General features: G+C 43.1%; 1 protein-coding gene across 3 annotated transcripts in view; it reads right to left on the bottom strand.

Moving 5' to 3' along the window:
- KRIT1 (KRIT1 ankyrin repeat containing) overlaps nucleotides 1-27607 on the bottom strand; it is a 346827-nt gene that overhangs the window by 9545 nt on the left and 309675 nt on the right. For all 3 annotated transcript variants that reach the window (XM_086941853.1, XM_086941852.1, XM_086941854.1), the window contains 2 exons: nucleotides 15915-16121; nucleotides 4210-4326 (listed from right to left, as the gene is read on the bottom strand). In XM_086941853.1, coding sequence (XP_086797979.1) covers nucleotides 4210-4326; nucleotides 15915-16121 — 324 coding nt within the window. The remainder of the gene's footprint in view (nucleotides 1-4209; nucleotides 4327-15914; nucleotides 16122-27607) is intronic.

A 27607-nucleotide genomic window follows, 5' to 3' on the forward strand; every position in this document is an offset into this window, starting at 1 on the left:
AAACAAAGTTTTTTATTTTTGTTTTTTGAGTGCGATTGTGCAGGAAGGAAGAGAACCATTGGAGGACCACTTCGCCAAGACCAGCTCTTTCTTGGGGAGCCCTGAGGAGAAGACTGTGATCTACTGTATCGAATGCTGCCGAGAGGTCGAGGAGAATGAGGAGGCAGCATTGGTCAGTGTCTAGTGATCTGTGGATATCGTCAATGATGTTGAGGATCGCAGTTTCTGTGCTACAGCCTTTTCTGAAGCCAGATTGATGGGAGTCCAGGAGGTTGATGTTGTCCAGGTGTTGGGTTAGTTGTTGGAGTGCGCATCTTTCTAGGATTTTGGACAGAAGGGGAGGTTAGAAACAGGTCTGCAGGGATGTGGAATTCCTATAGCCCGACGCCCAGGACATTTTGTTTGGGGTCAAGGGCAACAAGTTTTAATGTGCATTTTGTCCTTGGGACAAGCAGGCCCAACCCCCTGCAGCGTAAACCCTTTGGCTGCTAGTTTGCAGTACCACATTAAGGATCAGGGAAGGCCACTGCCTGCAGTTAAGTTATTATTTGTGTGCATGTGTTAATGCAGTTCAAACTTGGATTTATGGTTCATTAATTGAGTGCCTTAATTATTAGTCTGAGCGCTCTCAGTAAACGTAAGTTCTGACTGCACTACTGACAGTGCTTCCAGTATAAAAATGTGGACACACGGTTTCAAAGTTCAGCAATATGAGGCCATGCATAGTGCTCCCAGAATGCTCTCTGATTAGATGCAAATATTTGCAGAAGCTTGAAAGCAAGATTACATTCTTTGCTTTCAATATAAAATGTTCCTAAAAAATGAAAGTAGGAAAAACATTTTTTTGCTAAACTACTGTAAAATTTCAGTTATCACTTCTTTTCAGCATCATTTTATAAAATGTGTTGATGCATGCTAGTATTCCCCACAATATTCATATTAGAAAACCAGTGTAACTAGTTAATAAGATTTTGGGAAACAAAAATAAATAAGCATTGGCAAAGCCAGTAGGTCTGAAATGGTAGTCAGCTTTTTATTTTTGGCAAGGCGTGACTTGTTTTGGCATGGTTTTTGTAAAACCTTATTGATGTGAGAGCTGCCGGACCCTCACTAATATAACAAACATTGGCAAAAGCAAAAAATGTTTTTGGGTCTCAAAAAAGCACACACTGCCACATTAGTTACTGGCACTGAACAAAACTACTTTGTGTGCCGATATGCTCCTTGTGAAAGAGCAGAATGCGGTCATTCACCGTGAAGCCAGCCGATGCAGAGAGATCATTCTAATAAACACCAAAAGGTCATGGTTAACGGCAGACCAAATTAGGGGCCCAATTATTAAAGAGTCTCAAAAGTGCACCCTTGTTATATGTCCTTGCATTAAGGGCAGCTATATGGCTATCGTGATTTCACAAGAATTTACAGAAGTAGGGCAAGAAATAGTACTCCGAGAAAATATTTGTGAACTGCATTTTAGCATGAGCAAATATGCATGTGCAGATTTGCTCATGCGAACACCTGAGTGTTTGCAAGTTTATTTTTCCCTCCAACCACTTTTTTTCCCAACTCTGGAAGAAGGTTTACATCTGCCATTGTCAGGAGTAAATTTCCAACATTTCTCAGTATTGGAAAAGATTAGAGCAGAGTTGTTGAAAACCCTTAAAACATGCAAGTTAATAGGTTTGCACATACTCAAAAGGACATTCCAACCCTGGAACTATTGTTTACCACTACCTTCAGTCCCAGTATGTAGATCTGCGGAAACGTAGCAACATAAAGGGATTGCTAGTATTCAAACACTACTATGGTATGAGCCCTGGCATAATCAGAAAGGCTATATAAGAGCTCTTATATAATGAGATTGCTGCCATAATTTGTCTCTGCACAACATGGCACCAAAGGGACAAGTAGATTTTGTTACAGGACAAGTAGATTTATGAAGCAATGTGCCCCATGGACAAGTAGATATTTTAATAAATTCCACACCCCTGGGTCTGAAGTTATTCAGCTCTGTAATGTTGAGACAGTTTTTTTTCAGCAAGAGTGTGACTTGTCCCACTTTAAGGCAGTCTGGAACGATTCCATTTTTCAAGGAGCTATTTATGATCGTGCACCAAAGCGGTGCTAGGGATCGCTTCAGTTTTTTGGTCAGTAGGGGTGGAATGGGGTCTAGGACATGAGCTGAGGGTTTGGTGGTGGCGATCAGCGTGATTATCTCAGATTCTTGAACGGGGCGGAAGCTCAGCCAGGAGTTGGTAAAGGGACAGGGAGAGATATCTAGCGTCCCGGACGTGATGCCTATTAGTGGGGTGCGTATTGATGACGTCAAGTGAGAGTTCGATCTTCGTAATCTTGTCATTGAAGAAATTGGCGAAGTTGTTGCATAGTTCTTTGGACCCCTATATAGAAGAGGTCACGGGCTTAGAGGTTTGTTGCCTGATGATGCTATAGAGCTCTTTGGTTATATTTTTTGCCCTGGCCAGCGCAGAGCGCAAAAAAGTGGATTTCTTGTTTTTGATGTGATTGTTGTACTTCCTATGAGCTGTTTTGAGTTGTTCGCGGAGGATGGAGGTAGGGTTATTCCTCAAGCTTCTTTCTTTGGCTCTTAGCTTTCTCCTTTCAGTATTAAGGTCAGAGTTGAACCATGATCTAGACGGAATGACTCAGCTTTTTTTCAGCTTTAGAGGCGCTAGCTGGTCAAGCATGGCCACTAGCTTTGCGTTGTAATGCTCGGTGAGTTCGGTTGTGGAGAGGTGGTAGTTGGTGCCGGGCAGAAGCGAGCTTATCCTTTCTTCAAGGACTACCATGGGAATCTGGGAGAGGTTTCCGGCCCATTTGGGGGGGGGGGGGGGGGGGGTGTCTTGCATAGGTGTTTGAGATAGAGTTTGTTGGTTGATATGAAATAAGATCATGTGGTGGTCTGACCAGTCCACGGGGAGTATGTGGTTGATTGTAATTGTGTCTCGTTGAGCGATGATGGCATCCAAGGTAGCTCCTTTGTAGTGCGTCTCCTCCGTGCAGTGTTGGGTTAAATTGTTGTCACAGAGGAGATTGGATAGCGTTTGAATTGGCGGGTTGTTAGCGACCGTAGGTTAAGGTCACCAAGAATTAAGTGGTTGGCATCTCCAAGTGCACAGTGAGCGGTCAGGTCAGATAAATGTTCCCCAAATGCGGAGGTGTTGCCTGGTGATTGATAGAGAAGGTGGCAGAGCAAAGTTCCATTATCTTTGGTGTTCGTGTTGACTGTAAGGCATTCAAATGTGTTGTATTTGCATGAATCTATTTCCATGATGGCAATGTTGTCTTTAAGAATGATAGCTACCCCTCCCCCTCGTTGTTCTTTTCTGTCTTTGTTAATAATGGAAAAACCTGGGGCACAAGCATGTCTAGGCATGGTGAGGAGAGCTCGTTAAGCCAGGTCTCCGTGATGAACGCTATGTCAATGTTTTGCGAGAGGATGGCTTCTGCTAATTCAGTTGCATGCATAGACGCCGACCTGCAGTTGATGAGCAAGCAGTTGGTGGAAAACTCTTTGTTGCTTAGGTTCTTTTTTTCTTTGATTGCCCTAGGTAGGGATGTGAGGAAGGGCGGTCTAGGTTTTTTTTTTGCAAGGACGGTCTTTTTGAAAACCATTTCATCACTTGGATCTTGGATTTTGGGAATTCAGTGGGAGGTGTGTCATATGAGGAGGCTAGATCCGCTGCTTCTTTGTCAGACATTGCTGCTACGGACCTAGTGGTTCTTGAAGTCAGAGGCTCGATATCGGAATTTGAACGTCTCTGGGCCCTAGTGGGGAGTGCTGTGTTTCTTTGGGATTTTTGTGGCCAGGCTTCCATGTCCGTTCTAGAGAGTCTCTGTAACTGAGTCACGGGGATTGCTATGGGCCAAGTAGGGCACTTGAGGTGGTTGGTGTTGGAAGGAGAGGATATCCAGGGCGGGGATTGTGTTACATCTGCTCACCACGGATTCCAAACTATTTAACTGGGGTCTGCTGCCATAAAACGTTACATTACACAGAAGATTGCAGGGACGCTGGAGCAACCCCATTAGTACCAGGGATTTCATTGGTAATTTAGAGTTTTTGTATGAAATGGAAGGATGGGAACTACTGTATAAGCTGAAAGGCAGCATTCCTACAAGAGGGCTGCCAAAAAATAAATATCTGACAAAAGTAATTTGCATGCCAACATTTTAATTATTCAAACTTACTTGTTTGGTATGTACTATGAAACTCATCTTGTTTTCCAGACTGTGGATTTGGAAACATGTGTCTGCATCTCCTAGCTGCCACATAAAGCAACCAAATTTCAGACTAATCAGCAAAGCCTGCAATGAAAGTGCAAGTTGGTAATGTTACTGGCATAGCTGGAATGCTTGAAATGTCACTCAACATTATATTTAACTGAATCACATACTGAAGCCACAAGGGAGACTATCTGGCTCTTTCTTTTAAATTAATCTTTGGTACCAAGTTGCAAAAGTCAGGCTCAGCAGACTGTGACTGAAACCCCCCAGTCTTTAACAGACATGCAAGAACAATAGAATGTCACATTATAAGAACATGATCATGTGGCTATATCCACAAGCAAGAATCATTCTTCTAAATCACAAGGTACCAAAGGATTCACTCTGCTTATCAGTAGGAAAGTACTGTGATGGGAAACCTCAATTAGACGGTTCCCCCCGTAAAGCAAAAGTACTCTCAGAGGCAAGCCGGAAACTGTCAGATGTCTGGTGACTCCCCGAATTCTCTCCTAATTCTACCAAAAAACACACACAAAATGCAGTTAGGACACAACCGGGCCAGCATCCATAGTGAACAGCAAAATTACATGCACCAAAACCGGTCAGATTAACCGATAGTAAGAAGGCTCATTGTTAGTCCATCCTCCACTGAAAGTTAGCAACTAAAAGTCTCATTGTAGGCCAGAAAGAAGCCTCCTGAGACACAGCAGTCAACCAGATTAGGAATGTGCTACTTTTTGTCATGCAAGAAACAAAATGGGTCTGGCGTGAAGCACAGTAAGGCTGCGCCCAATCAAGAAATCAACAAAACCATTTGCCAGTACTGTGCAATAATTGACTACAAATTACATTTGAAGAGCTATTAATTGCTCTATCAAGCTGACCACTTTTTCAGTCAATGAAGATTTGAAACAAGAAGCTTCCAATTGATATTTGTTTATTAAATTTGACTTTCAATTTGACTGTTTATTCAGACTTTGTTTTTTGTTTTTTAGTTGTATTTGTCAAAAAGAACATTCGCTATATACAACAATATACAATTAGTTGGGAGGAGAAACAAGTGAATGGGCCGGGGGAAGATCAATAGAACCTTTTGGACAACATTTAGACACTAGACGTACAATAGACACTAGACAACAAAAACATTGAGTAATACACACGAAAATGAGGTCGGTGGAAGTTGCTGGCGTTATTTTTAGCTATTTACAACAAAGCAACAGTAGTAATCATCGTCCTATATTAAAGTTTGGCTTTTTTAGAAACAAATGAGAAAGTATATTTTTCTTTTTGTCGCACAACGAAATAATCAATTTTCTGATGAAGCTTTGTAAAATTCAGCTTATTTATCACCAACGTTTGGCCACAACATTGTACAAAACAGCCACTATAGTGGCGCCAACATTCAACTACCACCTCAATAGGTCGACGCGTTTCGAATCCTAAATTGATGTATAGGATTCTCTTCAGGACCACACAAACTCAATCTGTCAGAAGTGTGACTGTCATTTAGGCGTGGAGGTATAAGAATGTTATTGTGATAAATCACCTTTCAAAGTGTCCCCGGGTGGTTGGCTTTGTTGAACTCCAAAGATGTAAACAAGGGGCGGGCTCGCCTCGCGGTATCAATCTGAGGCTGCGTCTTTCTCCTCCGTGCTGGGTCGCGGTCAATGAAAAACGCGATCGCGTTTTTCATTGACCGCGACCCAGCACGGAGGAGAAAGACGCAGCCTCAGATTGATACCGCGAGGCGAGCCCGCCCCTTGTTTACATCTTTGGAGTTCAACAAAGCCAACCACCCGGGGACACTTTGAAAGGGGATTTATCACAATAACATTCTTATACCTCCACGCCTAAATGACAGTCACACTTCTGACAGATTGAGTTTGTGTGGTCCTGAAGAGAATCCTATACATCAATTTAGGATTCGAAACGCGTCGACCTATTGAGGTGGTAGTTGAATGTTGGCGCCACTATAGTGGCTGTTTTGTACAATGTTGTGGCCAAACGTTGGTGATAAATAAGCTGAATTTTACAAAGCTTCATCAGAAAATTGATTATTTCGTTGTGCGACAAAAAGAAAAATATACTTTCTCATTTGTTTCTAAAAAAGCCAAACTTTAATATAGGACGATGATTACTACTGTTGCTTTGTTGTAAATAGCTAAAAATAACGCCAGCAACTTCCACCGACCTCATTTTCGTGTGTATTACTCAATGTTTTTGTTGTCTAGTGTCTATTGTACGTCTAGTGTCTAAATGTTGTCCAAAAGGTTCTATTGATCTTCCCCCGGCCCATTCACTTGTTTCTCCTCCCAACTAATTGTATATTGTTGTATATAGCGAATGTTCTTTTTGACAAATACAACTAAAAAACAAAAAACAAAGTCTGAATAAACAGTCAAATTGAAAGTCAAATTTAATAAACAAATATCAATTGGAAGCTTCTTGTTTCAAATCTTCATTGACTGAAAAAGTGGTCAGCTTGATAGAGCAATTAATAGCTCTTCAAATGTAATTTGTAGTCAATTATTGCACAGTACTGGCAAATGGTTTTGTTGATTACTTTTTGTCATGGCTTCCCCACTTTTTGCCACTGGTACTCATGGTTTTTGACCGATGTGCACTGGGTTCCTGCTAACCAGGCGCTAGTGCTCTTTCCCTATAAACTAGGTAAAATGATCAAATTGTGTTACAATTGTCATGCATTTAGCAACCCTGTAAATCTACTAAATGGTACCCTTGGTACCTAGGGCATGGGTACCAAAGAGGGTCTCTAAGGGCTGCAGCATGTATTCCACTTGAAGGGACCCCCTACAAACTGCATGCAGACTGCCATTGCAGGCTGTGTGATACAGTCCAAATCATTTGTGAAAACATGATATGGCATGTTTACTGTGTGCCATGCCAAAGTCACTGCATATAATATATGCAAGTTATGCATACAGCAGGCCTTAGAACATGAGCAGATATGCCCCTGTGATGTCTAGTTCTATCACTAGATATTGCAAGTGAAAAGGGAAGTCATCTTAAGGTATGTGCTGGGCACTGGTTGCAATGAGTTACCCAGCTACATATTGGGTTCACTGAAACCTATGGTGTTTTGTATTAAACATCTTGTCTTAATAGAATTTTTTATGACAGGCACCCAGAGGGCCCCTTAGAGGTACCCACTGAACCCTACTTATCTTCTAGTGTGACAGCTGACTGGTATTGTCCATCCTTCTACCACAGATGAGTTTTTGACCCCCTGTAGGTGAGATCCAGCACTCTCTGAGGTCAGAAAACAATGCTTGCTCCATAGCCTCAAAAGAACTGAACCGCCTGCTGCAAAGGCAGCCATGTCTGCCTTTGACAGTAAGCAGGTCCCAAGGCTAACCCTTGAACCTCCAGTTGTGTGGTTGGAATTGGTGGTCCAAGGAAAGCAAGCCCAAGAATCAGGCCACAGCACAACTCTGTTTTAACAGCTCTCAAGTGGAATCCGCCTTGTCTCCAATAGCCTGGAGCCATCAAAAGTCATATATCCATCTTGGCTGTTTGCACACCCCGAAGAACTTGGTGGTGCACATCTGCTTCCTATGGGTGTGGCCTGTCTTGGAGGCTTAAGTCTTTAGATGAGACATCCATACCACAATGCCACTAAAGAAACAACTCTGAATTGACGGAGGAACTTCAATGAACAGAAAGCACACACCTCAGTCTTCAAGGGAGGTGTGCACAGTTAGTTATGGCTTTTTATTTTTTAAAGATTCATGCAATTTTGAAATCACTGAAACATAATTACATTAGTGGTTAACTCTTTACTAAAATTGTTTAATCAAGTTAAGGTTTCTGTGGTTTGAAGGTATCCTAATTGTGTTAAAAATGTCAATCTATAACAAATATTTGATGCCTTTGTGAGAGTAATGATGCATGAAATGTGCCTTGAATACTTGCTATGGTGCATGTACTTAATAATATAAGGAAAATGCTACTTACCAGTATGCATCTGTTCTTGGCATGTAGAGCTGCAGATCAACACACTTGCATTAGATCGTTATCTGGTGTTGGGCTCAGATGCTTGCACCTTGTTGTTGTCTTGGAAGAAGTCTTTGTAGTAAAGAGATAGGCGACGCCTTCCTTGGACGATAGTGCGCATGGGCCTCGACTCTATCCTTAGATTGTTTTTTGCCTGATGGGAAATGATGGAGATAGTAGTAAAGAAAAAGATGTCCATGTATGTATATCTAAGTAAATTAGAGCTGGAACAGATACAGGTCCCGAGAAGGTAGGTGGGCATGTGTGGATCTGCAGCTCTACATGTCAAGAATAGATGCATACTGGTAAGTAGCATTTTCCGTTCAAGGCACATGAGCTGCAGATCACACATTTGCATAGACTGTACAGCAGTATCTCCCCTAGCGGTGGTCACCTGTATCAGTTGCAGTTGTTTGAAAAAGAGTTTTAAGAACAGCCTGGCCCAGAGCAGCTTGTTGCTTGGCTTGCACGTCAACACAATAGTGTTTAGTGAAGGTGTGTGTTGTAGACCATGTTGCTGCCTTACACATGTCTTCTAGGGGAATGTTCCCTAAGAATGCCATGGAAACCCCTAGTTTGCATGTTGAATGCGCTCTAGGGGGAATTGTTAAAGTGTGTTTAGCTTTTTGGTAGCATATTTGGATACATTTAACAATCCACCTTGCAATCCCAACTTTGGAGATGGGATTACCTTTATGCGGTGGGGAGAAAGACATGAACAATTGTTTTGTTTTGCGAGGCGGTCTAGCGGGAGCCTGACGGTGAAGATACCGAGCTAGTTTGAAAAGCGAGTGCATTTAGTGCACCACGAGTAAAGAGAGACAAGACGGACACCCTGTGGGCTACACAAAACTAATACCTGGAGAGAAACCCAGTTTGATATCCAGGTTGCCCTACATAAACAGATTGCCATTGAGTGAAAGAGACCTGAAATATCTCCCTAACTTTGGATGAAGACACAAGGATCCCTGACATAGCGATCACAACCTCCTCCCTCCACGAGGCGCCGGGCGGTGCAGTGAGAAGTAAAGCTTGAAGCATTGTCCCCCAGGTCCATGAATGGAAATACTATCTGCCTGAAAGATAGACAAAAACCAAAGCCCTGATGAGGGTTCGAAAATTGGTCACTCGAACCTGAAACGCGTCGGCACATCTACAAGAGCCAGTTATATCATTGAGTGATTCATTTGAAATACATCATATTCTGTTTCTGCTCTTGCTTTCACGTCGCTTTGTTTGTCTACAAATAGGAATTGATTTGCAAACAGTGATGAAATGCATTTTTTAATGTGTACTGTTCTGTGTTAATTTGATGTTGTTTTGATTTATCTTTTGTCAAAATTGTTAGATATTGTGTAAATGCGTATCTATTTCTGCCTAAAAAACACATTTTTTCAAAAAGAAGTAAAAAATATGAGTAATAGGTATAAATAAAAGTACCTTACCAGGTTTCATGAAGTTGCACTTGGTTTTCATGTAATAAGTTTCATACTAAGATATGAGGGTTTGGGCATCTTCTTTGTATTCTATTGTTTTGCGAAAAAGCTTAGTTCTGTCAATGTAATAAAGTAGGGCTCTTTTGACGTCTAGTGTGTGAATAGCTCTTTCTGCTACGGAGTCCGGGTTTTTCGAAAAACACTGGTAGCTCCACTGATTGATAAAGGTGAAAAGCAGTGATGACTTTAGGAAGGAATTTTGGATTTGTTCTGAGAACCACCTTGTTACGGTGTATTTGTAAGAAGGGTTCTTGTATGGTTAAAGCCTGGATCTCACCTACCCTTCTGAGAGAGGTAATTGCAATAAGGAAAGCTACTTTCCATGTGAGGAACTGAAGTTCATTTTTATGTAGAGGTTCAAATGGGGTCCCATGAGCCTAGTAAGTACAATGTTGAGATTCCACACCGGAGAGGATGGTAATCTAGGAGGAATGATCCTTTTAAGGCCCTCCATAAAGGCTTTAATTACTGGTATCCTAAAAAGTGAAAAGTGTTGTCTATTTTGCAAGTAAGCGGCAAGTGCTGCTCGATATAAACGTACAGATGAGTATGCTAGATGTTTTGGATGGAGGCATCAAATGGATTGATATGATTGTTAGTGCAGTAAATGGCAAATCTTTTCCATTTTGCTGCATAGCAAGCTCTGGTGGTAGGGCGCCTGGCCTCATTAATACAGTCCAGTGGAAGGTTAAGATAACCAAACTCTAGGACTTCAGGAGCCAGATCGCTAGATTGAGTTGAGTTGGATCGGGGTGCCTTATCTCTCCATGGTTCTGCGTTAGTATTGATGGGGAGAGGTGTAGTTTTTGGTGTTCCAACAGTGTTGTGAACCATGATTGGTGTGCCCATGCGGGAGCCACTAGGATAATATTTAGAGACTGCTGTTGGAGCTTGCGTACCACTAGTGGATCAGTGGGAGTGGCGGAAAAGCGTACGCAAATCTACCCGACCAGTTCATCCATATCGCATTGGCCTTGGACTGTGGGTGCGGACAACTTGGTGGCGAAGGTTGGGAATTTTGCGTTTTTGTGTGTGGCAAACGATCTATGTCTGGTTGGCCCCACATTTGGAAAAATGGTAGAGGAACTTGTGGATGTAGTTCCCATTCGTGAATCTGTTGTGTCTGTCGACTTAACAGATCGGCAATCTGATTTTGAACTCCTGGAAGATGTTCTGCAAGAAGGTATATGTTTTGTGGAATTGCCCACCTCCACATGCTCTGTGTGAGCTGGGACAGCTGCAGAGAATGTGTGCCTCCTTGTTTTTGTATGTAATACATGGCTGTCATGTTGTCCGCGCAGATTAGGAAAGCTTTGTTTTGTACATGAACTTGGAATGATTTCAGAGCTAGGAATATTGCTAGCAATTCCAGATGATTGATATGGAGAACATTTTGTTGAGTGGTCCATTTGCCTTGAATTGTGTGATTGAGGAGATGTGCTCCCCAACCTGTGAGTGATGTGTCTGGAAAATGCTTGAGGAACGGCCACCCTCTGGATACGTTTTTGGTGTTCCACCACTGCAGAGAGCGATGTGTGCGGCTGTCCACCAACACCAGATCTGTAAGATGTCCCTGAGCTTGAATCCACTTATGAGCTAGACATTTCTGTAAGGGACGCATTTCAAGTTTTGCATAAGGTACAATGAATATACAAGATGCCATCATGCCTATGAGTTGCATGAACACTCTGGCTGGGAGAGAGTGTTGTGTTTGAGATTTTATTAGCCAGTCAGCCAGGTATGGGAAGACATGGAGTTGCTGTCTGCTTAAGTGTGCGCTACCACTGCCAGGCATTTGGTAAATACTCTGGGAGCGGTGGTGACTCCGAACAGAAGGACTTTGAACTGGTAGTGTTGTCCGTCCACTATGAATCTTAGATACGTCCTTTGTGCAGGATGTATGGGAATGTGGAAGTACAATGAATATGCAAGATGCCATCATGCCTATGAGTTGCATGAAAACTCTGGCTGGGAGAGAGTGTTGTGTTTGAGATTTGTTGATGAGAGCTTGTGTACTGGTTATCCTGGCTGGACTGGGATATACTACAGCTGTGGAAGTATTTATTGTGGCTCCCAGGTATTGAAGTACATGAGAGGGTTGGAGGTGCGACCTGGTATAGTTGATTGTGAACCCCAAGTTGTGCAGTGTTTGAATGGTTTGTTGAGTGTGTTGAACACACTGGTTAAACGACTTGGCTTTTATTAGCCAGTCAGCCAGGTATGAGAAGACATGGAGTTGCGGTCTCCTTAAGTGTGCTGCTACCACTGCCAGGCATTTGGTAAATACTCTGGGAGCAGTGGTGACTCCGAACAGAAGGACTTTGATCTGATAGTGTTGTCCGTCCACTATGAATCTTAGATACGTCCTTTGAGCAGGATGTATGGGAATGTGGAAGTAGGCGTCCTTGAGATCTAGTGTGGCAAGGAAGTCTCCTTGTTGGAGTAGAGGAAGCACTTGTTGGAGAGTGAGCATGTGAAAATGATCTGAGTGTATATACAGATTGAGGGGTCTGAGGTCGAGTATTGGCCTTAAGGACCCGTCCTTTTTGGGGATTAGGAAATACAGAGAGTAAACTCCTGTTCCCTGATGTAGTGAGGGGACTGGCTCTATGGCATGCTTTTGAAGCAGCAAAATAACTTCTTGTTATAAAAGTGTAAGATGTTCTGTGGACATTGGACGCTGTTTGGATGGTATGTTTGGGGGGTTGGGGGGGGGGTAGCTGTAAGTTCCAGGCAGTAACCATACTGGATAATTTGTCTTACCCACTTGTCTGTTGTGATGGATTGCCAGACAGGTAGGAACTGTGATAGTCATCCCCGACTGGAGTGGAATGGTCTGGGGGGACTGCAGGAAAGTCACTGTTTAGCAGCAGGGGAGGTTTGAGTGCTGTTGTTACCTCAGCCTCTTCCTCTCCTGTTATTGCCTTTGTATCCTCCTCTAAAATATCCTTTATTGGGGGATGTTTGAGTAGTGTTTTTAAAGGAAGATGGGGTATCTGTGCCCATGTTCTTGGAGGCTCTTCTGTAAAAGGAGCGACATGTTTGCGGAGACTGTAATGCTCTCATGGGCTTAGCAGTCTCTGTGTCTTTTTTCATTTTTTCAGGAGCAGTGTCCACAGCCGGTCCAAAAAGTTGTTGTTGATTGAACGGCTGATTTAAAATAATTGTTTGGACCTCTTGTTTAAAGCCTGAAATGCGTAGCCAGGCATGTCGTCTGAGAAGTGCACTGGTATTGATGGACCTAGAGGCAGTGTCTGCTGCGTCAAGGGCACATTTAATTGAAGCTTTTGTTATCAGTTTGCCCTCTTGAATGAGATCATTTGCTTGAGTTTTAGATTGATCAGGCAAATGCTGTAATAGGGTTTCCAGCTGATTATAGTCAGCCCTATCATATCTAGCTAGCAGTGCTTGAGTGATATCTATGCACCATTGATTGGCCGCCTGTGCAGCTACCCTTTTGCCAGATGTGTCTATTAATTTGGGTTCTTTATCCGGGGGTGGTGCATCTCCGGAGGTTTGTGAATTTGCACGCTTTCTAGCTTTCAGTTGTCCCTTGATGTACGCAGGGTCGTCAGGGGCAGGTCTATATTTTTTATCTATCCTTGGATTAAGAATCCTGGCTCGTACAGGATCTTTAAATATGTCAGGGGCATGTTTAATGACCCCCTTAATCATTGGTAATATTTGTATAGTTCTTTGGGACTGTTCAAATGCATCTAATAGGAAATCGTCCTCTGGTTTGTGTGAGTGCATTGCGACGCAATGAAAAACGGCAGCCCTATTGATTAATTGTCCAAAACCAATATTATCGTCTGGGGGAGATGTTTTTTTTGGGTATGTTGGGGCTTGGGAGGTCTGGTAGATCTATTGGAACATTGTAATCCCAATTGTCTTGTGGTGGGTCGTCTGGATCTTTGACCGGATCATTGGGGTCTCCCGCACCCCTAGGTTATCATCATCATCATCATCATCATCATCATCATCATATGGTGGTGGTGTATGTGGTGGAGAAGTTACAGGTAGAGGTGGTGTAACAGGCTTGGGGAGAGGAAGAGGATTAGAAGGAGGTACAGGAGAAGAAGGGGCCATAGGTGATGTAGCAGAGTACTTCTTCACAGGAACTGGCTTTTTGTTTCTGGATGGCACAGCTATGACATGCCCTGTTTCAGGGTTAATATAGATCTTTTTCTGCTTGGGATCGACAGGATCTGGATGGAAAAGTTCCTTTTCCTCAATACCCGCGTTGGGCATCGATGTTTTCGGTTCAGAGCGGGACAGGTGCTGATTTTTGTGTTCTTTAGCCTTAGGAGGCGTGGTAGATACTTAGGCTTGTGTTTTGGTTCCAAAGGTTTTGGTTTCGGAGCCGAGGCATGGTCCTTAGGCTAAGAAATGTTTGAAACCTGGTTAACTACAGGCCTGGAGGTGTTCGAGGCCGGTTTGTCTTTCGGTGCTGAAGGAATGGATTTTCAGAGCCGAGTGTTCTGTTGGCTTCGGTGCCAAAGGCGCCGGTGGGACTAGTATATGCGTTTTGATCGTTTCCAAGCTACCGGAAGGCTTGTCTTTCTTCTTCTTCGGAGTCGGGCACGGAGGCGGGGCTTCTGAATTGTGTTTTCGGTCGCGACTGGGGCCAACAGGCGAAGTCATGACCAGTGCCTTCTGTTTAGATGGTGGGGTTGGGATAGGGGCAGTAGTACACACTCGTTGACCAGGAGTGATGGGGTCATCGGAGTATTCTGCCTCGGACACGATTTTGAGATCTTTGGAATCATTTCTGGGACATCTGGGCCTTCATCGAAGATGTCCTCTGGTTCCAGAGCTGATCTCTGCGCCATGATGTGTTGTTAAGCCCTATGATCGCGAATGGTCTTCTTTGATCCAAGGGAGGCGCAGGCTGGATGGCTGGACTCGTCGTCTTCTGGCGAGAGACACAGGTTGCAGACCTTATGATGGTCACTGTGTGGGAATTTTGCTCCACACTGGGGGCATTTTTTTACTGGTGTCCTTTCCATGAGCCGTAGACCTTACGGCGTTGATCGGTAAGGCATGAAGCAGATGAGGGTCGCGTTTAAGATTTCGATGTCTGAAGTGAATTCAAAGATTTTAAGGAAGTTTTGCGCGTCGAAAAAGTTTGAAATTAAAGTTTCGAACCGGAGCGCAAAAGTTGCATCCGAACCCAATGGCGGAAAAAAACAATCGAAGGATGGAGTCGATGCCTATCCGCACTATCGTCCAAGGGCGGAGTCACCTATCTCGTGACTACATTGATTCTTCCAAGACAACAACAAGGTGCAAGCATCCAAGCCCAACACAAGATGGCGATATAATGCAAGTGTGTGATCTGCAGCTCATATGCCTTGAATATAATATTTTAATTAAAATCTATTGTTTCTCTTTTAACCACAATTAAGTATTTAACAGTGTCTAACCCTGTAAAACGATTTTAATCACAGAATTTGTTTTTTTGCATTTATGTCAGAAAAAATAGAAATACAAAGATAACAGTAAAAGTCATATTCCTGCATCTCTATACCTTTCCCCGATACAATGTACACAACATTTGAGTGAGTTGATAATGCAAAAAAGATTTGAGTATGCCCATCAGAAATCTAGTGAGTGCATTATAGTGTTGCAGGATCACTGCAGGGAGAAGCAAGCAGGATATGTAGGCTGGATGGACTCCTTTAAATCAGTGCTACGAGGCGGGTTGAGTGAGTAACAGCACAGTCAGGGACACTCACTGGGCCCTAAGAATTTGCTATTGGAAAATATCTATTCATCGCATCTTAGTTGACCTTAAAAGAAGCATTGTCCAAAATCAATTTATGTTCATGTGGCTCAAGACAAATCATTTGATAACAAAAAGATGCCAAACCTTTTACTATCCGAACATGTCTATTAAAATGGCATCTGTGCAGTTTCCTGACTGGGCAATGTCAACAGTCTTAAGAGCAATTTTCTGTAACTGTTGTCACAGTGCTAAAAAGATCTATAAAAGGGGTTCATATATTTTTTACCGTATTGCAGTTAACAATTGATGTCTTGGCAAATGTTCTCCATTTACATACTGGTGCAAAATAACCCCCCTTCTCCGTTTACCTTTTCCAGATGAATCCTTCTCTAGATGGTATTCCAAGCACATGATCTGATCAATCGTCTTACCTTTGTTTCCATATTCAGGAGATGCAGTCCTTTGACGTTTATGCCCACGTAAACCCGGATCACCTTGTGGTTGCTGGAGCTCGCTTTGGTAAATATCTGACCATTAAAAAAGGCAGCTCCATATGTAGGAAGTTCCCAGCAGTTCTGTAGGAACATGCGCTGCAGGTGATGCATCTCCTTACTCACCCCTTCACTTGTACTGAGATTCTATGGTTAGGAAATAGAGAACGTGTTTGGTTATAGAAATTGGCATGACCTCACTCAACCATTTGAAATCTCCATTTTGAGAATAAGCTTGAAGAACAGAAAGAAACCAGACAAGAGCTGGAATAGTTAATGACGTTTCATAGGAGCTCAAAAGGTAACAATTGAGAAACAAATGATATTTACCTTACACAATGGAGCAAAGTGACAGAGAGTGTCTCGCCACAAATGTGTACGCATGCTTCCTGTCCGTGCTGCCTTTTGGGTGGGCGCGGACCTGCTGCATATGCTGAGGAGCTGCCTGAGCCTTCGGGAGTGTTGGGGGGCGGTCGTACATGACCTGTTGAGTTGCACCTCTACCATAGAAGTAAGCATTAGAAAGTAACCTCTTGTTATATCGACTTACGGATGATAGTAGTGAAACGACTGATCATGAAAAGATGGAAATCCCAGATCCCCCATAGGCGTTGGACTGGCGGTGCTCCCTACAGGTGTGGCCCGAGGCAGGAAGTGTTGTGCTGCACCGGGAAGATATACTGGGCCTTCGCAGGATACCAATAGCAGCACACTGGGAAAAGTGGAATAGCATGGTCAGGTGGTACCTGCTGCGGAAAAGTTCTCGTCACCCCCGCCTTGACAAAATGGCAAAAATATGTTTAAAAAACATATTTTTGCCATTTTGTCACCCCCCTTAGTGAGGACACCCCGGGCGCCCAGCACCCACCTTTCTAGGCCACTGACTGGGACACAATCATGAGGGATCTACAGAATGAACACAATAGTGATTCAGATACAACAGACACCAACGACACCACTGAATGTGATCTAGAGGAGACAGCAGACCCTGACCGAGGTGTGGTTGAAGGCCATTGCAACTCATTCTTACTCGTCTCCCTAGTTAACAGACCGACTCACTGCCACTAAGTTATAGATGTCTGACTGGGACACTAACAAAGAGAACTGGCCGCTGATGTGCAGAGTAGAGGGATGGACATGAGACACAAGCACAACTTTTGTTTGTCTCAGTAACTAATATACATTGGGGAGTGATGCTTTGTTATAGTGCACTATGTCACATATACCTGGCATAGGCAACTGAAGCAATATGTAACTTGCAATGTGAGTGTCTCATAAGTTTTTGAAACTTATATAAAACAGATTTAAACAAAAAAAAAGCTTGCATGCAAGCTTCACCTGCACTTATGTCTGGGCTGCAGACGGCACGTTTGTGCTGGACAGGGGAGAGTGGACTGCATAGTTTTTATAGTTTGTTGCAGCCTTATCTTCCATGAATTCTAAACTCCACTGATTTTGTACATTGCACATCCTGAGTCACATGGGGCTATGAGCAGAGAACATGTTCACCTCGGTCGACCTTGGGTTCTCCACCCACGTGGAGTGCATTAGGAATGACGCCTTTTAATTTCCACGGATAGATTCTTAAAGAACAATACAAGTAAATTAAGTGTGGATTATATGGATGCACTATTTAGGCAGAACATTTTTTTTCTTCTAAAATCCACATTGCTTTCTCATCTGCGCGAGCCTCATGCCAGATGAGGATTCGGGTTCCGCTGCCTTTTGACTAAGTTTGTGCTATAGAAATACCATACACATACATGAATACATGTAGTGTTCACAGCCTGGCACAATCATCTGTAAATGGAGGATGTGCCCATCTCTGCCCTGAACATACCCTGAGCATACCTAATGCAAAAACGATAGACCTAGGCTCTTTTTATGTGGATGCCACAATCATGCAGGCGTTTCAGCAGAATGGAGTGGGAGACATCAGTGAAAACTGCAGAGAGAGCATAAGCATGACATAATAATCATTGTCGTATGTTGGAAACATTCTTGCCACTCCTTAGCACCTAACCACATCTGGAATAAACAGACTAGCAGCACCAGGTACATGGTAGTTCTTAATTTATGACAAACAAGAAGCCCACTTCTTTCAAATTGACTTAGCCCATTGTGGAAAGTGGCGGTTTAATTATTCTATAGTGAAAATGTGCCACAATTTATTCCAGTGTAGACTCAGCAGTAGTATAATAAGATTTTTTTCCAAAACAGGGAAATGGATAATCTTGTTGCTGGGAGCATGTGTGTGATAAATGTTCCCATGGATGAAGTGAGCAGATGTAAGCCTTCATCTACACGATACCTAATCAGGTGGTCCAGAGTTGTTTGACTATTTAAGTTGAGTGTTTTATAGATCTAGGAGACTCCATGATTACGCAGGGGGGCTGCGAGCAGTCTATATTCCAGTGGTGTCTGTTCAGCCATATCCCAGAATTTGTCACTATGTCCTGTGAGGGCACGTTTTTTTTTTATATATCAGTAGTGTTACCTGTTCGATAGTTCGTACTGCCGCTGGAGTTCCTGAAAGGGTAGGATCCCATGAGTGTTTCCCAGTTTGAATATTCCCAGCTTATCCCATTCCAGTTTTTTAGGTTACGCTAATCTATCTGACTTCCTTAAGGGGGGTCTCCACAATCACCTTCCACCCTCCCCCATGCCCCCAATCGCCTTGTCGCTATCTTCCAGATTGCAATCTCCAAGTCTGTTGGGGACAGTGGTATAGCTGAACCACACTGGCTATAGAATTGACATACATAACCTCCTGGTTCACAACCCTTCCAACGGAAGCCTAACAATGCATGCGTCTTTATCAGGCATGCATTTACCACATATATTTTTACCATGACATGCCTTTACAACACATGGAAAATGTAAGTTTAAAGGTAAGTGTAATATATAGGTAAGTATACACACACACACACACACACACGGAAAAAAACAATGGTTTCAGAGACGTAATAGTTAGGCCCCAATTTCACTTGTACAAAACCAGGGAAATTCAGCAGTTATATTTAACTATATATACAGTTAACTATAATTATGCCCCCCAAAATGCACTGCTTTTGACCTCACATATTACATCACTCATGACATGGTAAGTGGCATCACTAACATCTTAAATGACATCACTAATGATATCATCCAGTGAATGTGTTTTGTAAACGTTTCTGAGACTTGAAGATATATACTAAGCTACGGCATAAGTTAAATGGCTATCCTTTCTGTACTACTAATGAGTGATACTGTTTATAACATATGTGGCTTTGTGACTGTCTGTATCAGTGTGTGCGTGAGTGGGTGTCTTGAGTGGCTGTGTGAGAGGGGGTGTGAGTGGATGTGTGAATGGCTGTATAGGTCTGTCAGTGAGTATGTGAGTGGCTGTATGGGCCTTGAATGGGTTTGTGAGTGCTCTTCTGAGTGTGTTTGGGTGTGTGAGTCGTTGTATGGGTGTGCATGGGTCTGTGGGTGGTTGAATGAGTGTGTGAGTAGTTGTATGGGGGTGTGAGTGATTGTGCAGGTATGCGAGTGGTTGTGCTGGGATGAATGTGGGTGTGTGAGTACTTGTGTGGGTGTGTGAGTACTTGTATGGGTCTGAGAGTGCTTGTATGGGTCTGTGAGTAGTTTTGCAGGTGTGTAAGTGGGTGTGTGAGTGGCTAAGTGGGCGTGTGAGGGGTTGTGGGAGTGGTTGAATGGGTGTGTGAGTAGGTGTGTAAGTGGTTGTATGGATCTGTGAGTGGGTGTGTGAGTGGTTCTGTGGAGGATGCCATCAGTGATATCATTTGAGATGTTATCAGTGATGTCACTGACCAGGTTGTGAGTGATGTAATATGTGAGGTCATAAGCAGTGTACTGCACTGGGTTTAAGTTGTAGTTAGCTCAGATAACTATAAAGCCTGAATTTAATTGGTTTTGTGCAAGTGAAATCTGAGCCTCACTATAATGCACCCTGTAACTTTTATTTTTTTAGTGAATGTCTAAGGTTTTTAAATTCTATTCCCTAAATATGTCTCTGTAATCTTTGAGTTTTTGTGTGTGTTTTTCTATGTTTTACTAAATTTTATTTTCTAACTGTAAACATTGCAAGTGGGCGTGTGAGTGACTGTATAGGTCGGTGAGTAGGTGTGTAAGTGGCTGTATGTATCTGTCACTAGAGACCTGTAACTAGGTGTGTGAATGGCTTTATTGATCTTTCAGTGGGTATCTGAGTGGCTGAATGGGTCTGTGAATGGGCTTGTGAGTGCTTTTCTGGGTATGTGAGTGGTTGTATGAGTATTTAAGTGGCTGTATGAGTGTGCGAGTAGGTGTCGGAGTAGCTGTGTGGGTGTATGAATGGGTGTGTGGGTGGTTGTATGAATGTGTGAGTGGTTGGGCAGGCATGTGAGTGGTTGTTTGGGAGTGTAAGTGGGTGTGTGAGTGCCTGTAGGGTCTGTGAGTGGTTTTGTGGGTGTGTAAGTGGTTGTGAGTGTGTGAGTGGTTGTATGGCTGTGTGAGTGGATGTATGGGTCTATGAGTGGGCGTGAGTGGTTGTGCGGGTGTGTGAGTTGTTCTGTGGATGATGTCATCAGTTATGTCATTTGAGATGTCATCAGTGATGTCACTGACCATCTCATCAGTGATGTAACATTTGAGGTCATAAGCAGTGCATTGCAGGGGCGTAAGTTGTAGTGAGCTACGGTAACTATAACTGTTGAATTTCACTGGTTTTGTGCGAGTAAAATCTGAGCCTAACTATAATGGCCCCTGTAACCTTTCTGTTTTTCAGCGAATTTCGAAGGGTTTTTTTTTTAATTCTGTTTCATAAATATAATGTCCATGTAACCTATGTTTTTTGTGTAGGTATTTCTACTTTTTATTACATTTTATTTCCTAACAGTAACCTTTGAAAGTGGGTGTGTGGGTGGCTGTATAGGTCGGTGAGTGGTGTGTGAGTTGAGTGGTTTTGTAGGTGTGTGAGTGGCTGTATGGGTCAGTGACTGGGTGTGTGAGTGGCTGTATGGGTCTGTAAGTGGGTGCGTGATTGGCTGTGTGATTCTGTTAGTGAGTGTGAGTAGTTATCTGGGTTTGTGACTAGGAGTGCATGGGTCTGTGAGTGGGTGTGTTAGTAGTTATGTGGGTTTGTGAGTGGGTGTATGGGTGCGTGAGTAGGTGTGTTAATGGTTTTGTGGGTGTAGTGAGGGGCTGTACGGGTGTAGTGAGTGGCTGTATGGGTGTAGTGAGTGGCTGTATGGGTGTAGTGAGTGGCTGTATGGGTGTAGTGAGTGGCTGTATGGGTGTGTGAGTGGCTGTATGGGTGTGTGAGTATATGTGAGTGGCTGAATGGGTGTGTGAGTAGGTGTTTAGTGGGTGTCAGTCATTGTGTGAGTGACTGGGTGAGAACAATACTTCACCTGCCTCTCTATCCCTCAAGAGTCCACAGTTTTGCACAAATGTCTACCCGACTGGAGTACTTTCTACTAGTTAATTAGTAAGTGCTACCTATTTGGGTAATACCTAGCGCATAATCTACACCACAGCTGCGTAATGGATCACGAGGAAATGTCTCAAGTGCCATTTTAGCAATTTGATTGTTCCTCGAGCACATTGATCCACAAATCTGCGATAAAATGAATCCCCGTCTAGAAAAGAAGACAAGACTACAAAGAGGAGAATCTCTACCAAACAAGGATACTTCCCCGTAACTTCCTCCTAACAAAACAAAGTAAGTGTTTCTTTGTTTGATTGAGAGGTCCTAAAAATTCCTCTGCATCAAGAAAGTATCACCAAAATCATCGGCCCTTTTGGTAAGCTGTCCATCAACATGGGAAAAGGTGGGGTGACCTTTGCATACTACTAAGGAAAATGGGAGGGTCAAACGGGTGGAGCTTCAACTGTGGCACTTGTTGTCTTTAAATTTGCAAGTGCTTCCCGTTGAGGTTTCATTTCTGTGAAATGAGCACCAGGGCCAGAATGGAACCTCATTTTTTCCAAGAAGAATCCACAGTTTTGAAAAAAATGTCTACCCAACTGGGGTACTTTCTACTGGTTAATTATTAAGTGCTAGCTTGTTTGGTAAATGACTAGCGCCTATTCAACATACAGCTGCGTAAAATAATGTCTCCAGTGACCTAGTGTGCATGTAATTTAGGTAATGTGATTGTTTCTGAAGCGTCTTCATCCACAAATCTGTGATAACATGAATCCTTGTCAAGAGAAGACAACGGGACTACAAAGAGGTGAATCTCCAGCAAACAGATGCACTTCCTCTTAACTATATGAAGTAGGTGCTTGATTATTTGGTGGCGATGTTCTCATATTCCTCAGCATTCAGAATGCGTCACCAAAATCGATGGGGAATGAACTTAGAGGCCTTTAGGTAAACTTTCCATCAGCATGGGAAAAGGTGGGATGACCTTTGCATATTACTAAGGAAAACGGGGACGGGGCCAAACGAGCAGTGCTTGCAGATGATATGGGGAATTTGTATACTCAGGGTAATTAAAAGGGAGAACCAAGGACTTTCCTCTCACGATTACACAAGGGGGGAGGCTGCGTGGCCCCACTCCTCGGCCCGATTTTGACCCGAGGACCCTATCCTTGGGTGCTTAGCCTCTTCAGGCTGGATGCCCTGGAGCCCCCCCAGGGTATCCAGTGTGCAGTGTTGGGAACCCCAGGGTGGAACTCAATGCCCTGCGGTACCTGCCGGCTCCCAACCTCCAGCGGGAGCCGGCATTGCCCTGGCAGGTAGGGAGCAGCCCAAAACGTTGCTCACTGCGTGTGAGAACAATCCTTTCATCTGTTTTCCTGCCCACTGTGAAAAGGGCAGCAAAACAGATGAAGTCTGCTATCAGCTGGCGGGAGCAGTTGTCCTGCTCTCACTCGCTGGGAGCGGACTGTTTGCACACGCCAAGCAAGCGCAAACAGCTATGTCCCAGGGGTGGGTACACCGGGCCTTAAAGCCCGGCCCAAGGGGGTGGCGGTCCCCAGGGCCATTAATAGCTCCTTGAGGGGTGGTGCACGGCCCCCATCCTTTCTTATTACAGGACCAGCTCCGAAAAGGGGCAGGGAATCAAAAAGAGTACTTGTCCTATGTTAATTCCCATAGAGTCTTTAGGCACCCTGCAGCCTGAACCGCTGCACAGAATTACACCACATTTGGCATAAAGGTGGCTTTTGGACCAAAGATTACGCTTTAATTTATTTGGTGCCAATCCATTCAAGAATTTGTGAGAATTTAAAGGAAATCCAAATTTCTATATATATGATTGCGAAGCATTAATGAACAATGACGAACTCGTGCATAGATAGATCTGTAAAGCTCTGATTGGTTGCCAACGCTTCAACCAGGAAGTTTTAGCAGCCAACTTGGGACTTTTACCCCCCAGGTCCTCGTTTGAAAGGATAATTTGTCTTTTGCGTGCAGAACATTTAGGGCCAGATTTCCGACCATAGCATTTTGCGACTCGCAAAATGCTATGTACAATAGTGTCTGAGACATTGTTTGCAATTCCCAATGGGGTAGCAAATTGCATGCCTCATGAATATTAATCAGGCTTTCGCAATTTGCAACCCCTTTGGGAATGGCTAGCACTTGCAGGGATGGTGGCCTGCTGGGGTCTGCAGACCACCATGTCTGGGACTGCTTTGACAATAAAGCATTTTTTAAAGCAAACGGGATGCATTTAAAAAATAAAAATGAAACTTTTAGTTTAATTTTTTAAGGGCAGGCAGTGGTCCCTGGGAGTGCCTTCTGAGAAGGGTGGTAAACTGAGTATTTTGCGACCACAATTACGGTTGTAAAACATTCATACATGGGTTCTGGACTCGCTATGAGGAAGCAGGGATGTGGAATTCCTATAGCCCGACGCCCAGGACATTTTGTTTGGGGTCAAGGGCAACAAGTTTTAATGTGCATTTTGTCCTTGGGACAAGCAGGCCCAACCCCCTGCAGCGTAAACCCTTTGGCTGCTAGTTTGCAGTACCACATTAAGGATCAGGGAAGGCCACTGCCTGCAGTTAAGTTATTATTTGTGTGCATGTGTTAATGCAGTTCAAACTTGGATTTATGGTTCATTAATTGAGTGCCTTAATTATTAGTCTGAGCGCTCTCAGTAAACGTAAGTTCTGACTGCACTACTGACAGTGCTTCCAGTATAAAAATGTGGACACACGGTTTCAAAGTTCAGCAATATGAGGCCATGCATAGTGCTCCCAGAATGCTCTCTGATTAGATGCAAATATTTGCAGAAGCTTGAAAGCAAGATTACATTCTTTGCTTTCAATATAAAATGTTCCTAAAAAATGAAAGTAGGAAAAACATTTTTTTGCTAAACTACTGTAAAATTTCAGTTATCACTTCTTTTCAGCATCATTTTATAAAATGTGTTGATGCATGCGAGTATTCCCCACAATATTCATATTAGAAAACCAGTGTAACTAGTTAATAAGATTTTGGGAAACAAAAATAAATAAGCATTGGCAAAGCCAGTAGGTCTGAAATGGTAGTCAGCTTTTTATTTTTGGCAAGGCGTGACTTGTTTTGGCATGGTTTTTGTAAAACCTTATTGATGTGAGAGCTGCCGGACCCTCACTAATATAACAAACATTGGCAAAAGCAAAAAATGTTTTTGGGTCTCAAAAAAGCACACACTGCCACATTAGTTACTGGCACTGAACAAAACTACTTTGTGTGCCGATATGCTCCTTGTGAAAGAGCAGAATGCGGTCATTCACCGTGAAGCCAGCCGATGCAGAGAGATAATTCTAATAAACACCATAAGGTCATGGTTAACGGCAGACCAAATTAGGGGCCCAATTATTAAAGAGTCTCAAAAGTGCACCCTTGTTATATGTCCTTGCATTAAGGGCAGCTATATGGCTATCGTGATTTCACAAGAATTTACAGAAGTAGAGCAAGAAATAGTACTCCGAGAAAATATTTGTGAACTGCATTTTAGCATGAGCAAATATGCATGTGCAGATTTGCTCATGCGAACACCTGAGTGTTTGCAAGTTTATTTTTCCCTCCAACCACTTTTTTCCCAACTCTGGAAGAAGGTTTACATCTGCCATTGTCAGGAGTAAATTTCCAACATTTCTCAGTATTGGAAAAGATTAGAGCAGAGTTGTTGAAAACCCTTAAAACATGCAAGTTAATAGGTTTGCACATACTCAAAAGGACATTCCAACCCTGGAACTATTGTTTACCACTACCTTCAGTCCCAGTATGTAGATCTGCGGAAACGTAGCAACATAAAGGGATTGCTAGTATTCAAACACTACTATGGTATGAGCCCTGGCATAATCAGAAAGGCTATATAAGAGCTCTTATATAATGAGATTGCTGCCATAATTTGTCTCTGCACAACATGGCACCAAAGGGACAAGTAGATTTTGTTACAGGACAAGTAGATTTATGAAGCAATGTGCCCCATGGACAAGTAGATATTTTAATAAATTCCACACCCCTGGGAAGGGACGCCCTTCGCACGCCCCTTCCTAATAGTGAGTCGCTAACCCTATTTTGTGAGTCACTAATTGATTAGTGACTCGCAAAATAGGGTTGGTACATTGGCCACACGTTTTTTTGCGGTCGCAAATGGGCCTAAAACCCCTTTGTGGCTGCAAAAAAAGGTCGTACATCTGGCCCATAGTATGGTAAATAATGAGGAGATGCATGTTAAGTCCCTGGGAGTGTCTGAGCACTTTGTTAATGGTTGTTAAGCCACCGGTATTGGTCCTTGTCTCTTCTGGGTGAGATGCCCAATGTTGTAGCTGCATGTACTAGAATCCTCTATCTCCAAACCCTGAATTTGCTTCTACTGGGGCCTTGAGTGTAATCGTCTGGGCAAGGGATCGAGGAAAGTGGTACCCTCTTCGTCCCTCACCCAAGTCATTAGGGACATTTACAACTTGCCCACTCTTTGTGACTTAGAAACCCATGGAACCGTTCAAAGAAAGGTGCTCCACCAAAGTATGATCTTCATGGCATCAAAGTTTCTTTCTTTCTTCCTTGAACCACTCTAGCAGGTAACAGTGATGGATGCCTTATAGTAGCACATGAGTTATGGGAATCCTATCCACATTCCCTGGCCCTATCCCAGATGCACCCTCAACACCCAACGCTAATAAAGTCAGTACATAGGTCCAGGAGCTTCTTAGCGTCCAGCTTCTAAAAGTAGGGCCAAGCATGAAAAGCGTGCACATTTTCAATTTTTCTTAGGAAGGACCATAATTTTGATTGCTCTTCAACACATAGGAGATCATTTGTTTGTGATACCTCGAGAGGTCTGTCTCGACAATCTGTTGTGAGGCATGATATTGATTTGCCAAGTCTGCATATTATCTTAATCTGTGCTTCGTCGCAAATCATACTAAGCTTAGGTGGGTAGCAGTGGTTCCCAAATAGGAAATTACCACAGAATCATAAGAAAGATATGTTTCAAAGTATTCAAGTCTAGTGTGAGTCAATCAAATTCAGCTTCTTAGTTTGACAGGGTGCTAATACAGCTCACATCACCTACTACCTAAAGGTGCTAATCACACATTAGAAACATATATATATATATATATATATATATATATATATATATATATATATATATATATATATATATATATATATATATATATATATATATATATAGCTTCATTCAGCACTTCCCCTTAGACAATTCTATTCACCCAAAATGTACCGGATAAGTTCAGCCATTATAAAATGTTGTTGTAATACACATTCATTATTTAAACAATGTTTCAGCAAGGGGCAATGATATCTTGGTCCAAAATTCAAAAAAGTCCCAAGAAAGAAAGAAGCATAAAAAAAAGAGTGCAAAGTTTTGATGTTCTACTTGTTGATTTTATTCGTTATGTGTCTCCCAGCATAGAATTTGACCTTTGTCAACATGTGTTTCGTCTACTCATAGACTTTCTCAAGGCTGGAAAAATAAATACCCAATATTTTTATTTGCACAGATTATTTAAAAAATAAATTTCCCCTTTATTTTGGCCTTCAAAGCATCCCAGTTCAAACCCCTAATCACCACTCCACGATTGCTGATTATGTAATATTCCTTTATCTGTTGTTTAATACTTCTTAATCAGACCCTCCATGATATCGCGATTTCGCGGTTTGCCGCGAAATCGGCACTTTTGTAAAAATGCAGCGATTTTTACAAAAGTGCCCGCGAAATCGGCACTTTTGTAGAAATCGCGCGGCATTTTAACAAAAGCCGCTATATCCTGGGAGGTCTGTGTAATGTGTTAACGAGTTAACGAGCGTCCTCCTAATGAATGGGCGACCCCAGTGCAAAGGTGGAGCTTTTTGCAGCCCAAAGAGCTGGGGGTCCTTAGGAGGGCGCGCGAATGCATGACAGAAACACTGAATAATAAAACAGCAAACCCAAGCCATTGTCATGCCAAGGCGCGATCCGCCCTCCTGCAAGAGCAGAATGCGGCCCATTACCAAGGTCTTCGCCCTCTGCAGTGCCACCTCGGGGCATGTCTAGAGTGGGACGCCCCGCTGCGGCCTGTGTATCTGCTGTCTGGCTTCAATCCACAAACGGCCGGGCAGGTTCCACCTGGAAGCCCTTGGCCGCGAAAGCACCACTGCGAAGAGTGTGTGTCCAACATTTGACAGAGCCGAAAGT

The sequence above is a fragment of the Lissotriton vulgaris genome, chromosome 10 (genome assembly GCF_964263255.1).
Source record: "Lissotriton vulgaris chromosome 10, aLisVul1.2, whole genome shotgun sequence".
NCBI classification, from domain to species: domain Eukaryota; kingdom Metazoa; phylum Chordata; class Amphibia; order Caudata; family Salamandridae; genus Lissotriton; species Lissotriton vulgaris.